The sequence below is a fragment of the Gossypium raimondii genome, chromosome 4 (assembly GCF_025698545.1).
Source record: "Gossypium raimondii isolate GPD5lz chromosome 4, ASM2569854v1, whole genome shotgun sequence".
In the NCBI taxonomy this organism is placed as follows: Eukaryota; Viridiplantae; Streptophyta; class Magnoliopsida; order Malvales; family Malvaceae; genus Gossypium; species Gossypium raimondii.
Genome location: NC_068568.1, coordinates 27,460,098 through 27,478,360, shown reverse-complemented (window position 1 = coordinate 27,478,360; position 18,263 = coordinate 27,460,098). Strand labels below are relative to the sequence as shown.

The following is an 18,263-nucleotide window of genomic DNA, read 5'->3' as shown; positions in this document are numbered from 1 at the left end:
GCAAGTGAAGGTGGTCTTCTCTTGATCCTCAGGTGCAATAGGTACCTGCAAATAACCTGAATAGCCATCTAAAAAACAAAAATGTGAGCGACCAGCTAACCTTTCTAACATTTGATCCATGAATGGAAGGGGTAGTGGTCTTTTTAGTGGCTCGTTCAGGATTCGATAGTCTATACAAACCCGCCAACCATTCTGCACCCTTGTAGGAATCTCTAACCCTTCCTCGTTGGTAACTATTGTAGTTCCTCCCTTCTTAGGTACAACATTAATTGGACTTACCCACTTTGAATCGGCCATAGGATAAATGACATCGGCTTCCAACCACTTTAAAATTTCAGTCTTGACTACCTCCATCATTGGTGGGTTCAATCGTCGTTGAGGGTCTCTTTTGGGAACTCGAATCGTTCCAAGGCTATCTTGTGAGTACATAAAGTCGTTTAAGCCCCGAATATCGGCTAGTGTCCAACCAAGGCTTCTTTATGCTCCCTAAGAACCCTAAGCAGCTTAGATTCTTGCATCTCAGTTAAAGCATTCGACCCTATCAATGGTAGAGTTTGATTTTCCCCCAAATAAATGTACTTCAAATTTTCGGGCAGCTCTTTTAACTTTAATTTAGGTGGCGAAATCAATGAAGGAACTTGCTTACCAGTCACCATAAGATTAGGGAGAATCGGCTTGAATCGTGTCAATTTGGGCGAGTCTAAAGCACAATCTGAGTCAATTAAAAAATCAGAAACGATAAATTCCTGCTTGTCGATATCAAAAATACTATTAGCGAGAACGCTTTTCAACTCGTCTTCTTCTCCTAATTCATAGACATCTTGAACAAAATTGTCAATTACATCAAGAGTAAATACAGAATTAATATCAGTGGGATACCTCATAGCATCAAATATATTAAATTTAATTATCTCACCATCAAATTCCATTGTTAAATTCCCTTTATGCACATCAATTTTCATTCTAGCTGTCTTAAAGAAGGGTCTACCTAAGAGTAAGGGTACATCAACGGAGTTATCACTAGCTCCCATGTCTAAAACATAAAAATCAGCTGGAAAAACTAACTCATTTACTTGCACTAGAACATCTTCTAAAACGCCATCAGGGTAGGCATTACTTCTATCTGCAAGTTGAATTATCAGTCCTGTGTCTTTTAATGCACCTAATTGAACTCTATCGTAGATACTCCTAGGCATGACATTTATAGAAGCACCCAAGTCAAGCATAGCTCTATCTAGTTTAAGGTCTCCTATCTTACAAGGTATCGAAAACATGCCAGGGTCTTTACATTTAATAGGAAGCTTCTTTTGAAATACCGCAGAGACATTTTCGCCTAAGCTAATCTTCTCATTTCCAACTAATTTCCTTTTAGATGTGCACAATTCTTTTAAAAACTTAGCATATCTAGGTACTTGTTTAATTGCATCAATCAATGGGATATTAACTTGTACCTTACGGAAAGTCTCTAAAATTTCAGCATTGACGTCGTCTGACTTTTCCTTCCTCAAACGTTGTGGAAACGACGCCTTTGGCACAGAAGACTGAGACTGGTTATTAGCATCTTGACTTGCTTGAGCTCGAGGTTCGGGAACACTTGTTTCTTGCTCAAAATTTGTCTGTATCGCGCAAAGTAGTGGACTGTTAGAACGTGATTTCGCTTCCTTTGAGCTGCCTCGTTTCGTCTACCTCATCCTTGTTTTGGGCCTTCTTTAGTGACGATCTCAACTCCTTCCCACTTCGCAGTTATAGCATCGACATTATCCCTTGGATTTGCAACAGTTGTGATGGTAACCGATTATTTACACGTGCTTGCAAGTTCCTAGATTAACGTCGGTCGACGAGGCTCGTTTGCAATCGCTTCACTGCTGATTCCAAAGACGGAATCTTCCATCGGTTTCCTTTTTCGGTCAACCATCATCTTCATCATTTGTTCAAGCATGGTATGAGTCTTAGTTTCAGCACTAAGGTTTTGATGGTTGGATTGTTGCTGTGACAAATTATATGGTCGGGAATTTTGCTGCTCAAATCCCGGAGGTGCGGCTCGGTTTTGGAATCTGAGATTGGGGTGGTCTCTCCATCCCTCATTATAGGTAGCTGAATATGGATCATACCTCCTCTGATTTGGAAAGACGGCATTAGCTTCCCCTTTCTGTAATGTCGGACACATATCTGTGGTATGTCCTTCCAAACAACAAATGCCACATAGTGAAGCTTTCAGATACCTCCGGTCATCAATTTACCTACCATAGCCGTTAAGTTAGCTAACTGAGCCTCCATCATACTTGACTGGCCCTCATCCATTCGTTTACCCAAATCGGACCTCCTGAGACTGAATTGCTGTGTATTCTGCGCCATATTAGCAATCAAATTTCGAGCTTGCTCCGGAGTTTTATCAACCAATGCACCTCCACTCGCTGCATCAATCATTCCTCGATCTTGTGGTGTCAACCCTTCATAAAAATATTGCACTAAGAGCTACTCACTAATCTGATGTTGTGGACAACTCGCACATAGTCGTTTAAACCTTTCCCAGTACTCATATAATGACTCACCCACCAACTGCTTAATTCTACAAATTTCCTTCCTGATTGACCCTATTCTTGATGCCGGAAAATACTTCTCAAGGAAAGCCTTATGTAACCCTGTCCAAGTTGTGAATGATCCTGGCGACATGTAATATAACCAGTCCTTCGCCAATCCTTGTAACGAGAAAGGAAAGGCTCAGAGCTTGATTTGTTCCTCTTCAATGCCATCTGGCTGCATAGTTGAACAAGTAATTAGAAATTCATTAATATGACGGTAAGGGTCCTCACCGTAGTCCATTGAATTTCAAAGAATGATTCTGTGAATCCGAATTAAGCTTTAATGGCCTATCAAGGGCAGGATACGTGATAGATGGTGGTTGCGCAGCCAGGTTAGGAGCGGCCAATTGCTTCAAGGTCTGGTTAGCCATGTTGGATTCCTCTGCAACGTTAGGCTCAACGTGAGGATTGAAATGTTCGGCTTGCTGGCTGGTGATGTTAGCAGGAAACTCTGATGTTCGTCGTCCACTCCTTAATAACATATACCAGAAGAACTAGTCTACCTGCATAAACAAAAACGAGAAAATAAAGTAAGTTCTGAAAATCAAATAGATTTGACTACGCGCCCTCAAAGAACGGCGCCAAAATTTGGTAGTCATTGTTTACGTCTGCCAAATTAAATTCACTTACTCAACCAACATTCACTAGTAACATAGGGTAAATAGGGAATCGTCCCACGAGGAAGCTTGCAACAAATCTATTTGAAGTGATTTAAAATTAAAGTAATATAAAAGGCATGCGAAAGAAAAGAAAACAAAGGGAAAAAAAATGGGGGGTTTATGTTTTATGATTGCTAAAAAAAATAGTCTCAAGTAATAAATAAACTTTGGCTCGAATTAAAACGTCTGAAGAGGAAATTTCAAAAGGAAAAAAAAATGCTTAGTTGGCGACGTCTTCATCCACCAAGCACAAGTCCTTTGCAACCTGAAATTAAGCTAAGAAATCAAATTAGCAAAGAAGGTGAAAAAATCGCCTTTAAGCATTTTTTATCCCTAGTAAATCATTCAATTAGAGAACGTTCATGATTGAAACCCTCCTTTAATTACCTTTGTGTCGACTTTGTTGAAGGAATTTAAGAGATTTAGAGACTTCGCCTTGCCTTAACCAAAGAAAATCCACCAGCGGCTTCTAAGATTAAATCCGAAGTTGTCCTAATTAGCTGCGGCCAATTATTTATCACTGATTCTAAGTTCAATTGAGAAATTCGATTTCTTAACTTACACTTAAATGATTATAGGAAAAATTCCCAAATTAATTAGGTGATCACTCCAATTGAGTTAGAAAAATTCCTTTGAAAATAAAATCAAACAACTCAAGAGTGCCGAATTTGATTTGATAACAAAATAAAATTTTCAAAGTACTTGTGCTCGGTTTCGAAGTGTCGAACTAAGCTTAACTAAACTAGCCTCTCATAGCTAGCAAAGTAGAACATGAATCTATTGAAAAGAACATGAATTACAAGTTGATTCTTGGAAGGCAAAGTTCTTCGAGTCGTCCGATTTCCTTCTCCCAACTAGTCAATTTACTAGTCGCTACTCTAGCTCCTTGGTCGGATTTGTTGGGCCAATTTTAGGAAATTCGCTCACTTGAACCACGCCTTTCCTATGTTTGAATATTTTCCTCTGTTTCTCCTCTCGCTTTTTAGTCTTGTCATCTCTATTTATGGGATAATAACCTCCCACAATTCAAAATTAATTCGATCTTATCCCTTTTTCTTAGCCTCACCGTCATGAAAATAGCTTCACTTAGAAGAGTTTTAATTTAACTCTTCAAAGTGATTTGGCTTCCAATTGATTGAACTAAAATCGACCACCGCTTGGTAAGAAGGAAATAATAATTCCTTTTTAAGTTTGTCGCATGTTTGGCTTCCAATTGGACCGATTGCTCCTCCTTTATTTGTTTAATTCATTCGACTCATTGTACATCCACTTTGGACCGAATTTCCTTCTTTGTTTTATTGTCAATTCAATTTCTTTAAATCAACATCGACCACCCTCTTCCAAAGAGCCTTATTTATGTAATTATCCTCCCAATTTGAGCTTGTACGGCATCAACTCGCACATGAAATAAAAATAAAATTAAATTGTTGAATTGGAGTGCAATTAAATTATTACGGCATAGAGTGTCTCTAATCAATTCAAGCTGAATTATAACTTAATTAACCACAAATTAATCAATAAATTAAATAATTTAAGTGAACAAGTTAAGCTCGAAATTGAACTTAACACATATCAATCTATTTCAAATTTGAAATTTATACATATTAAGAATAATCTTATACTAATACCGCAAGATTCATGAAACCATATTCAACAACTTACAAAGTGAATAAATTCACAACATCACGATATATATATTGTCCCTAGCATCATAGGATTTTATAAAAATTAAACCTTTTCCAAATTTTCTTACTTTCATTTGCATTTCATTACTTTCCATTGCATTTACTTTCTTTAGCTTAAATAACAATATTAATTTAACTCATCATTCCCTTTTTCATCATTTTACATTTTAAGTATGAACTTACTATTTCATTAACTTTCCACACCAGTTTCATATGCGTACTATTTCATTAACTTTCCACACTAGTTTCATATGCGTAACACACAAGACATAAGCATATCATCAACCATAGCCATAAGCTAGTGCATTTAAACATAGCTCTTTTGGAATTAACCACATGATAAACCATTTCATAAGAAATTACATAATTTAAACCTTACCACTCTTTCATGAATATAAGCATATTTTCATTTGGGAACTTACCATTTCAATGCATAACTTTATAAGTAAACATAGTACAATTCAACTAATAGCTTGGCGCATGCCTAAGCATCAAACAGCAACACATGTTAGCATACTTCAACATATTTCATATAAATTCAATAATGATAACCATTATACTTGCATATGATTAAATTGGATATAACATCCTTCATAACATAACATGCTTACCATATATCTCATCATTTCAATGTATTTCATATGTACATGTATTTGTTCGTATTGAACGTTTATCATTTCCTTTCAAATTCATGCCCGTTGAACCATTTAGAATTCCGTTGGATACCCGAGATAGCTCACATGAAGTGTGCTAACTCATATAATTGTAATCTATCAATTTCTGTACATATATGCTCACACGAGCTGTGGGTCGGAACATAGCTACACGATGCTACTCACACGAGCTGTGGAGTATCCACAACACATGCCAGGACTCAACCACCGGTAGGACATTCAAGACTAGCACCCATATCATGTAAACCCTAATGACATGTCATTTGTATCCTACGAATTCCTAAGGTTCAAACATGGCTTGGTAGTTGTCGAAACATCATTGGCTTTCCATCATTTCATTACAAGATAAATTGCATACTAACAATATATATTGATTTACTCACAATATAATCACATATTAACATTCAATTTAATCAAAATTATATAAAATACAGTTCATACCAACTTACTTGGCTAAATTGCAAAAATGTCAAAGTACAGGGGAATTTTGGTAATTTTTGATTCTCTTCGATTTTCCACCCGATCTTGATCTAAATTAATAATATCATTTAATCTATTAATTTAGACAGTAAAATAATGTATTTTATGCAATTTATTCATTTTTGACATTTTTACAAAATTACCCCTAAAGCTTTACTTTTATTCAATTTAGTCCCTCAACCCAAAACATGCAAATTAACCATTTTTAACGCCAAATTATAATAGTCAAATATTCGTGGAACCCATATCAGCCCATATTTGTAATAATTTCACAGCAAATCCTTGTACTTTTATTATTTTAACAATATAGTCCCTAATCGATAAATTCATCAAAAAATCACTTAATAAATTACTTTTAAATAACAACTAATATTTCAAATTCATCAGTTAACATCTAAAATCACAAGGTTGATCAATGGCAACATTCAAAATCTTTAACAGTTTCAAAATCGAAGGTACGGGCTAACTGGATCTAGTTGTAACGATCTCAAAAATATAAAAATTATTAGAAATGGGGCTAAAACAGACTTACATGCATCTTTGAAATGAAAGCTGAAGCTTGAATTTTCTCTCATTCTTTTTCCATGGCAACCTTCGATGGTGAAAAACAAATGGGGAAGAAAACATTTTGTTTTCTTTATTTTATTAACCTTTTATTTTATTGTATTAAATAAATAACATATAAAACATTATAATTAAAAGAAATTAAGCATCCAACTGCCCCACTCATATATAATATGGTATATTTACCATATTATTCCATATACTTTCATTCATTAAGTCATTTAATCACTCAAATCAAATAGCGATCTAATTTTACATCTTTTACAATCTAGTCCTTTTAATTAATTAACTATCGAAACGTTAAAATTTTTCAACTAAACTTTAATACCACCTTAATGACACTCCATAAATGTTTATAAAAATATTTAAGGCTAATTTTATAGAAACAAGGTCTCGATACCTCATTTTCTAGAACCACTTGACCTTCTTACCACTTGAACTTAATAAATCGCTTATATAACATAATTTATCAAATCAAAAACCTTTTTAAAACCATATTTGACTCGTAAATATTAAATAATAATATTTACTAACTTCCTCGTCAGATTTGGTGGCCCCAAAACTACTATTTCTGACACTGCTGAAAAACGGGCTGCTACAACTCTCCCCCTTACTAAAATTTCATCCTCGAAATTTCTGACCTGATACAAGCCATCAAGTCGAGTCTTTCTATCATCTTCTTAATGGTAGTTCATAGATAAGTCAATCATAACTCATTTCAACTCAGAACTCATATCATAAGTCACATCAGAACTTGATATTATGTCTAAACTTAACTGAACAGCTATGAGGTTCTCTTGTCATAACTTTATCATTAAAAGTATAACTACCAAGAAATTCTGTAGTGATCGTCTGTTGAAACTCGAATTATCAAAGTCTAACTGATGTTGTTGACATGATTGCATCTGTAACTTTCAACTGATATTTGTTCCCTTTACATGGAAAGCGTCAAGCAATATCGTTTAACACAAGCGCGACGACTTCAACTATTGAGACGACTTTAACCCATAATGACATTTCCCTATTATAACTGATCTGATAGATATATTTCTGTATCATATCTTTTAGAATATGAATTCTTCATTCAGACTATCTGTCTATTTACCCATGAATCCGTAAACTTTATTCCCAGACCTGAAGATAAACTCAAATGCATATATAACTTTTCAATGAATAACCTGTTCTGATTAAAACAACTGAGTTGATTTTATCTATCGGATAATAACATTTCAGAATAATCCCTTCTTCTTGTTTTCAAGACAACATAGACTTATAATCTACCATAATTCCCTCAGAATACCAATCAAAGATCTCTACAAACTGCATTAATTCAAATGGAACATAACATCCCGTTTTAACTCATTGACATAAATTGAGATTACCTGAGGAATGAGAATCGATATACAAGTTTAAGCTCGATCTTTCACCGTCTACACTTTTTCCATTGCCTATCCCTTTCATGAAAGCTAGAAATGAGATATATAATGAAGTTATTTCAATTATTAACATCAAAGCTTTGAATCATACCAGAGCCATAACCATCAGATGAATTAAAACCATAGTGCTATAATAAGACTGACATTTCAACCGTATAAATAGAACAATACCTCAAATTTAATAGTGCAATCCGAGACAAAAGGGAAAAACTGAATATGGTCCCAATAACAACCAGTATAGTAAAACAACCCCTATAATCTGAGATCTATATCACCGTGCTCCTATGATAGAACCAGGAATTATAACTGTAATAAATGTAATTACCTCCGACCAATGAATTTCCCTTAAAATAAACATGATTAATAGATTAAACAATAAGAATGAGAAGAAAACCGAGATAATAAAATCCAAGGTATAAAGATCTACCGAATTTCTGAGAACACAAGCCATATTAAAAGATAAAGAGATCGATGATACCTCGGAGACAATCCAGAAGAAGAATATCGCTCATATGCACTGGAATCAATTATGACAAAGACAACATAAATTGTATATATATAATTCAAAGTATCAACTAGTAGAAGAAGTAAAATAACATCGTATGAGTCTTATCATTGAATCTTCTACCAACCATAATAGAATATAATGCCAAAGAAAGATAGAGCAATGCCGATCATAAATCAACCAGACTAACAATACTTTCGTCTAACATTATGGTTAGCTAGCATTCTCATATGATAAGAATCACATTTGAAGATGAACAATTGCATATATTTCTGAAGATAAAAGAACATATAGAATACCCAAAAGAGATCGTCGTAATCACATATGAAGAATCACGAATTCTTTTAGCTCAAGAATCCCGACAAGCAGCTTTATATCTTCATTTAGCTCGTCTTCAAATCGAGTACACATTACGACTTTTGTTCACATTCTCAGGCATATTTGCTAAGTTGTACAAATTTCCTCTCATACATAGATATAGACATCCGACCTTGTTTCATCTCAAGAAATTCTTTATGTTTCTTATCAAGAAACCTCTGACTCATGTATTTCTTTCGAAATTCTGCCTAGAAAAACTCCCAATCAATCTAATCTCTCAGCACAACCGAAACTAAAGTGTTCCACCACTGATAGGCTGAATCTTTCAATAAAGAAATAGCGCATTTCAAGCATTCCGTCAGTGTACATGACAATTCATCAACTACTCTGATCGTGTTTTCTAACCAGAACTTGGCTTTCTCTGGATCATCTTCAGCGGTACTTCTGAACTCTTCCACCCGGCACTTATGGATTTTATCAACTGAAGGCTTACTCACTTGTGTTGGTTCCAAACCCTTAGGAACTACGGGGACCAGTTGGGGAACAGGTAGGGGTAGAGGTCGTACGAACTTGGTAAATCACTCGTTCATCATCTAGAAGGAGGCTTCTTCAGCCTTTCCTTTCTAGCCCTCAGATACGGGCCTACTACCACTCAACGCTGCTCCGTGAACGGAGGCTTGCATGTTACTTTCAACCTCATCGGAATCGGCTCGATTGGATGACATTATCTATATGAAAGCATAGTTCAAAACGGGTCAGGAGTTATTACATTATCACAGGTTATATAATGACATGTATTTTTAGACTCGTACATGCTATGCTCAGGTCGAGAATCGACTAAATCGTAGCTTTGATACCACTAAATTTAACACCCTTAACCCGTATTCGTCGCTGAAATAGGGTTACGAAACATTACTGTAAAAAAATAACGTAAAATATTCATTTCTAAACATTACCATAATCATAGCATAATCCATTCATACACATGCATATTGCCCCTTATTCGAGCCATCGGGGCCTTAAAAACACTTTAGAAATGATTTGGGATTAAATAAAAAACATTTAAAACATTAAGGAAAAAGTTAGAAAAATTCATACTGCAAGGGTCACACGGCTATATGGCCAGGCCGTGTGACTCACATGGCTGAGACTCATGCCCGTGTAACAATTGAAGTAGGGACACACGATCGTGTCCCAAGCCGTGTCCGTGCCCATGTAACACTCTGACTTGGGTCACTCGGCCAAGCCACATGCCCGTGTGCCAGGCCGTGTAACTTTCGAAATGGCCTCACATGCCTGTGTGCCAAGCCATGTAACTGCCTGACTTCCAACCTTTAAAACCTACAGGGGAAACATGGCCATGATGCATGACTGTGTGTCACACACGGCTGAGACACATGCACGTGTCTTTGGCCTCGTGGACAAGAAATTCAACAAAATCAAGCCATTTGATACGATCTCGGTTTAGTAGTTGAACCCGAGTCGTTTAGTTCCCGATCGTAAACGTAGAAGTGTATTAGAAAAGAAGAAGAGAAAATGTAATTAAGTTCAAAGAGGTAAGGTAGGTTCGTTCAAAGTAGGTTGTGGAATTTAGTTTAGGAATAATTCAAGAATGGTCTTTAGTTTTGGTGCAATTTGGTATTCGGAAAATGGTACGAAATGGTATGGGATTTGGTACGAAATGGTAATGGTTCAAAAAAGGTCAAGAAAGAACCAACACTAAAAAGAGTGTCGACCCGAAACTTATAGGACCAAATTGAGTTGGAAATGGTGGATAAAGACCTTGACCCAATACTTAGTAAAGTATGAACCAAAGGTATCAAAGGTGAACGCCACACTCGGGTTTAGGGAGTGATAAGTTCGAAAGAAAGACTCAGAAAGACGCCACTAGAAGCTAGATAAGTCTTACGGGTCTCGAACGAAATTTGAGAGAAAATGCCTCACAAATTTGGCGCAATTGTTACTTAAAATGTCAAAAGTCCTTTACAAAGTAAAAATTCAGCTATTTATAATAATCTCCTAAGCTAGCCGAATGGTCTCTTTCAATCCTTAAGGAGTAAGCAAATGAACCACTTGAATGTGCTAGCTAGATTAATTTGAACTTGACAAGCTTCTAGAACTCCCATTGAACCTTGGTCACTTTGAATGGTGCATGAAGGAGTTAGCTTCGCCAATGTACATAAATGAGCTTATTTAAGTTGTATCTTTTTTTGAAAAGTGACCAGCCATTAAGAGGATTTGAATGGCCAAATGAAGTGTGAACACTCGGTTTCAAAGAGTCCTTGTGTGTGAACATTCCAAACCGAAAAGCCAAGAGTGTGAACTTCATGTGTGAACGGCAATATCTGGTTCTTGAATCATTTAAAATCAATGAACATTCCTCATGCATGTAACGCCACATTCATTGAACCTATGATGCATGCACCTAGCTTAAATGCTTCCATCCACATTCTACCAACCTACACAACATGAACAAATGAATTTAGTTGATCATTATTCAATTGAATCATATTAAAACGAAATTTAGACAACATTAATCCAAATAATTAAAACAAAACTCAATTAATTAAACTAAGTCTAATTAATTCGGTTTGGACAAGACACATTAAAAACATGTATTAAGACTTATATATAAGTCAGAGGAAATTAATTTGACTTAATAACATGTAGGAAAACACAATTAATCATGCATAATTAAATCGACAGATTTGAGACAAAGTAAATAGCAAAAATTATTTGAGCTGAATTTGCAAGTTTTGAGCTAAATTGAGCTGATTTGAGCTCATTGAGCTAAATTGGAAGTTAATTCAGCTCGTAGTAAAATGCATGGAGTGTCTTCGAGTTGGTCCAAGCTTCTTCGATGTGCCCAACCAAAGTCTCGCCCCAAACTTTGTTAACTAAAGCAAAATGACCTCCTTGAATTGTTTGGCTCGTGATCGGGTGATGGGACCTTGAGGCAGCTCCAAAGGCCCCTTGCTCGAGCTAGATTGGACTTGAGGTGTGGCCGTATCATCCTCCCCCTCTTCAAAGCGATTTGCCCTCAAATTGAAATCTGCATCAAAAGGGGATAAGTCAGAGACATTAAAACTTGCACTTATGTTATACTCACCTGGTAGATCAAGTCGATAAGAATTTTTGTTAATTCGTTCCAAAACTTGGAAAAGTCCGTCACCACGCGGTAATAGCTTTGATCTATGTTGGGCGGGAAAGCGTTCCTTTCTCATGTGAACCCAGACCCAATCACCAGGTTCAAAGATAATTCTTTTACGACCCTTATTCGCTTTCCTAGCATAACTCTCGGTTCTTGCTTCAATGTTGGCTCGAACTTTTCGATGTAACTCCTTTATATACTCGGCCTTCTTTTTAGCATCTGCATGAATAAGTTGATCGTTAGGTAAAGACGCTAAATCTAAAGGAGTTAACGGGTTGAATCCATAAACGATTTCAAAAGGAGAGTGTTTGGTTGCCGAATGAACGGATCGATTGTACGCAAATTCTATATGCGGTAAACACTCCTCCCATGACTTGAGATTTTTCCGTATGATGGCTCTTAACAAAGTTGATAGCACTCGGTTGACCACTTCCGTTTGGCCATCCGTTTGGGGGTGGCAAGTGGTTGAAAACAGCAGTTTAGTCCTGAGCTTTCCCCACAATGACCTCCAAAAGTGGCTCAAAAACTTCGCGTCTCGATCTGAAACAATCGTTCTCGGAATGCCATGCAAACGTATAATTTCCTTAAAGAAAAGATTAGCAATGTGAACGGCATCATCAGTTTTTGAACAAGAAATAAAATGAGACATTTTGGAAAAATGATCAACAACAACAAAAATAGAGTCCTTCCCCGTTTTAGTCCTAGGTAATCCAAGGAAAAAATCCATGGAAATGTCCTCCCAAGGTGCGTCGGGTATAGGGAGCGGCGTATACAACCCGTGCGGCTTAATCTTGGATTTGGCCTTCTTGCACGTCACACATCGTGCACACACTCGTTCAACGTCCCTTTTCATTTTCGGCCAATAAAAATGCTCTTGGAGGGTTGCTAAGGTTTTTCCAATGCCAAAATGGCCCATAAGACCTCCGCTATGCGCCTCATTTACTAACAACTCCCGTATCGAACCTTGCGGCACACATAATTTTCCTTCTTTAAAAAGAAAGCCATCGCACCTATAAAACTTGTCAACGGCCATAGTCTCACAAGCAGTATAAATTTCACCTAAATCATTATCAGTAGCATATAAATCTTTCAGAAACACAAAACCAAGTAATTTGGAATCTAAATGCGACAAAAGGGTATACCTTCTTGAAAGAGCGTCAGCTACGATATTTTCCTTACCCTTTTTATATTTAATGACATAGGGAAATGACTCCAAATACTCTACCCACTTAGCATGGCATTTGTTTAATTTGTGTTGTCCTTTAATGTGCTTTAACGCTTCATGATCCGAATGGATCACAAACTCCTTCGGCCACAAATAGTGTTGCCAAGTCTCGAGAGCGCGAATAAGTGCATACATCTCCTTGTCATAAACGGGGTAGTTCAACACGGCTCCATTCAACTTCTCACTAAAGTAAGCGATCGGTCTTCCATCTTGAGTTAGCACGGCACCTATTCCTATACCTGAGGCGTCACACTCAATTTCAAATATCTTAGAAAAATCAGGCAATGCTAACAAAGGAGCTTTAGTAAGACAATCTTTAATAATATTAAAAGAATTTTCTTTCTCTTCGCCCCAATGAAAAGTCGAATTCTTCTTGATAGTGCTTGTCAACGGTGCGGCCAACGTGCTAAAGTTAGGTACAAATCGCCTATAGAAACTTGCTAGGCCATGGAAGCTTCGCACTTGGCTTATGCTCGTCGGTCTCGGCCATTCTTGAATCGCCTTAATCTTTTCGCTATCTACTTCGAGGCCCTCTGAGCTAACCACGAAACCTAAAAAGATAACTTTGTCAGAACAAAATGTACACTTTTTAAGATTAGCATACAAAGTCTCTTTTCTAAGTACTTCTAAAACAGTTCGCAAATGAATTACATGCTCATCTAACGATTTACTATATATAAAGATATCATCGAAATACACAACGCAAAACTTACCAATGAAATTTCGTAAAACATAGTTCATAAGTCTCATAAAAGTACTAGGGGCGTTGGTTAAGCCGAATGGCATTACCAACCATTCATACAAACCATGTTTCGTTTTAAAAGCGGTTTTCCACTCGTCACCTTCTCGCATACTTAACGGTGGTATCCGCTTTTGAGATCAATTTTCGAGAACAACTTTGCACCACTTAACTCATCGAGCATGTCATCCAAGCGCGGTATGGGATGCCTATACTTAATAGTTATTTTATTTACGGCGCGACAATCGACACACATGCGCCACGTTCCGTCCTTCTTAGGCACCAACAAAACCGGTACGGCACATGGACTAAGACTTTCTTGAATGTAGCCCTTTTCCATGAGTTTGTTAACTTGACGTTGAAGCTCTTTGGTCTCTTCAGGATTGGTTCGGTATGCTGGTCGGTTTGGAATAACGGCTCCAGGCACAAAATCAATTTGGTGCTCGATCCCACGAAGTGGTGGCAAGCCACTTGGCACTTCATCCGGAAAAACGTCTTTGAAATCCTGCAAGAGAGACAAAACAGAAGAAGGGGGATCTCCGGATAAGTCGTTAGTATTAAACAAATTTTCCTTATACATAAGTACAAGGATCGGTTGTCTTGCCAAAAACGCTTTTTGAACTTCACTTGCTTTTGCAAAGACATTCAATTTTTCACTCACTTTTTCTTTTCTCGCTTTCTTTTCATTTTCTTTTTTTGAATTTTCTTTCTTTTTTTCATTTTTCTTTTCTTTTGTATTTTCGCTCTTTTCTTTTTCTCTCATTTGATCTACGGAAATTTTCAGCTTAAGTTGATCCTCATAAACTTGCTTTGGCGTCAATGGGGCTAAGGTTACATTTCTTCCCATATGTTTGAAAGAATATCGATTTGAGTAACCATCGTGCATGACTCGATGATCGAATTGCCATGGACGGCCCAATAACAAGTGACCCGCGTGCATTGGAACAACATCGCATAGCACTTCATCGGAATATTTCCCAATGGAAAAGGAGACTAGAACTTGCTTTGTCACTTTTAACTCTCCTCCATCGTTGAGCCATTGAAGTTTGTACGGAGTTGGATGCTTGGTGGTCGGTAGATTTAATTTTTCCACCATGAGAGTGCTCGCCACGTTCGTACAACTTCCTCCATCGATGATGACGCTACATAGCTTTCCTTGTACTTGACAACGAGTATGGAAGATGTTTTCTCGTTGTTGCTCATCGTCGATGCTTTGGATACTTAGGCTCCTTTTGACTACTAGGAGTTCTCCATCAAGAGCGTGCTCCACTTCTTCTTCATTGTCAGAGACGGTTTCAGGCTCATCTTCAAGCTCTTCTTCCTCCGATTCTATTTCTCCATTTGCTCGAACCACCATGACGTTGCGGTTGGGACATTGACTCGCAATGTGGCCCCTTCCAAGGCACTTAAAACACTTAATATCCCGTGAACGATTAGTAAATGAATCGGTTGCCTTACCTTTGCTCGTATCTCCCATAGGTTTGTTTGCTTTGGTAGGCACCATTGGCTCTTTGGCACGGCTTGGTGGATTAGTTTTACTCGAACTTTGCCCCCATCTAGTTGTGCTTGGGGTAGGAAAACTTCGAGTGGTACTCTTTCGCTTGAGTTGCTTCTCCACCTTAATGGCCATGTGTACCATGTCCACTATCTCAACATAATGTTGGAGTTCCACAATGTTAGCAATATCTCAGTTGAGACCAGCAAGGAATCGTGCCATTGTTGCTTCACGATCTTCTTGGACATCGGCTCGGATCATCGCGATCTCCATCTCTTTGAAATAATCCTCGACACTCCTTGAACCTTGAGTGAGATTTTGAAGCTTTTGATAGAGTTCCCGATGGTAGTAGGAGGGAATGAAACGACGTCGCATCACGGCCTTCATCTCGACCCAAGTGGATATTGGCCGTTCCCCATTCCTTCTTCGGCTCGTAGTGAGTTGATCCCACCATATCATAGCGTAATCGGAGAATTCTATGGCCGCCAACTTCACCTTTTTGATCTCGGAATAATTATGACAATCAAAAACCAATTCGATCTTCTTCTCCCATTCCAAGTAGGCTTCCGGATCAGATTTTCCTTGAAAGGATGGAATGGATAGTTTAATGTTTCTTAAGTCGTCATCCATGCGTCTTTGATTCCGATTACCTCGGTTCCTTTGACCTCTTCGTCCTTCACTTATGTTTGATCCTTGATCACTTTCGGCTTCATTCGGATCATATAGGTCGTCTTGATTGATTTCCAATTGGTCTCGCCTTCTTTGCAGCGCTTGGGGTGTATGCTCTCGTTGATACCCCAATTCAACTCGATCCAATCGTTCGTTAACAGATTCTAACTCACCTCGGATCATACGTTAGATTTCTCGTAACAAGGCTTGTTGAGCCAAATCCGGCACTCCACCTCCTCCAGGCGCAATGTTTCGAATTGGTTGCCTTCCACCTCCTTCCGCCATATTTCGTTCAGGACTTTGAGACATGAAAATAAAAAAAAAACCTCACAACAAAACCTCACGAATCTCTCAAAAAGAAAGAATAACACTCCACTCGTGTTTCACTCAATTTTTTGGCTTTTTCTTTTGATGTAACTCTCACGCCTTTTTCCACTCAATTTCCTCTCGTGATTTCGTAAGCGACTCGTCGTGACCTTATCGTAGTTCAATGGGTCGGCTTCAAATGGCTTTACAAGGGTTTGATGTTAGGTTACGGGTAGGCTAAAAGAAATAAGAAAGGCTTTAGGCTAAGTGTGGCTTAGAAGATGAATACAAGAGAATGCCAAACTTACAAACTCGAAACACTTTTTTTTTATATATCGAATTTTTTTTTCAATAGCGCGAAATTTCACTAAGAGGGATATAAAAGAGTGTAGAATGTGATTTTGGAAAAATTTCTATTGAAGTGTCTCCAGACTTTTTTTTTTACGGATCTTTCACGTTCTTTTCATCCGCACCTAAACCGTATACAATTTTTTTCTTTTAATTTTTTTTTCTTTTGAATTTTTTTTCAAAATTTTTTTTCGAACTTTTTTTTACGTACCTATTTCAAAATGTCTTCGAGTGCTCGTACTTCTCGTTTTAACCAGCTCTGATACCAAATGATACGATCTCGGTTTAGTAGTTGAACCCGAGTCGTTTATTCCCGATCGTAAACGTAGAAGTGTATTAGAAAAGAAGAAGAGAAAATGTAATTAAGTTCAAAGAGGTAAGGTAGGTTCGTTCAAAGTAGGTTGTGGAATTTGGTTTAGGAATAATTCAAGAATGGTCTTTAGTTTTGGTGCGATTTGGTATTCGGAAAATGGTACGAAATGGTATGGGATTTGGTACGAAATGGTAATGGTTCAAAAAGGTCAAGAAAGAACCAACACTAAAAAGAGTGTCGACCCGAAACTTATAGGACCAAATTGAGTTGGAAATGGTGGATAAGGACCTTGACCCAATACTTAGTAAAGTATGAACCAAAGGTATCAAAGGTGAACGCCACACTCGGGTTTAGGGAGTGATAAGTTCGAAAGAAAGACTCAAAAAGACGCCACTAGAAGCTAGATAAGTCTTACGGGTCTCGAACGAAATTTGAGAGAAAATGCCTCACAAATTTGGCAGCAATTCATTACTTAAAATGTCAAAAGTCCTTTACAAAGTAAAAATTCAGCTATTTATAATAATCTCCTAAGCTAGCCGAATGGTCTCTTTCAATCCTTAAGGAGTAAGCAAATGAACCACTTGAATGTGCTAGCTAGATTCTATTTGAACTTGACAAGCTTCTAGAACTCCCATTGAACCTTGGTCACTTTGAATGGTGCATGAAGGAGTTAGATTCGGCCAATGCACATAAATGAGCTTATTTAAGTTGTATCTTTTGCTGAAAAGTGACCAGCCATTAAGAGGGATTTGAATGGCCAAATGATGTGTGAACACTCGGTTTCAAAGAGTCCTTGTGTGTGAACATTCCAAACCTAAAAGACAAGAGTGTGAACTTCATGTGTGAACGGCAATATCTGGTTCTTGAATCATTTAAAATCATTGAACATTCCTCATGCATGTAACGCCACATTCATTGAACCTATGATGCATGCACCTAGCTTAAATGCTTCCATCCACATTCTACCAACCTACACAACATGAACAAATGAATTTAGTTGATCATTATTCAATTGAATCATATTAAAAACGAAATTTAGACAACATTAATCCAAATAATTAAAACAAAACTCAATTAATTAAACTAAGTCTAATTAATTCGGTTTGGACAAGAC

The 18,263-nt window shown here is 37.4% G+C and overlaps 1 protein-coding gene across 1 annotated transcript; it reads right to left on the bottom strand.

Moving 5' to 3' along the window:
* Positions 1-455: 455 nt before the first annotated feature.
* LOC105797579 (uncharacterized) lies at positions 456-16,365 on the bottom strand. The gene is given in 13 exon segments (XM_052629217.1): positions 456-1,616; positions 1,853-2,181; positions 2,223-2,450; positions 2,618-2,757; positions 2,814-3,053; positions 9,309-9,426; positions 9,553-9,631; positions 11,816-11,955; positions 12,013-12,143; positions 12,297-13,064; positions 13,197-13,830; positions 14,277-14,523; positions 14,908-16,365. Coding segments are annotated over 13 exon segments (5,673 nt in total).
* Positions 16,366-18,263: the final 1,898 nt, after the last annotated feature.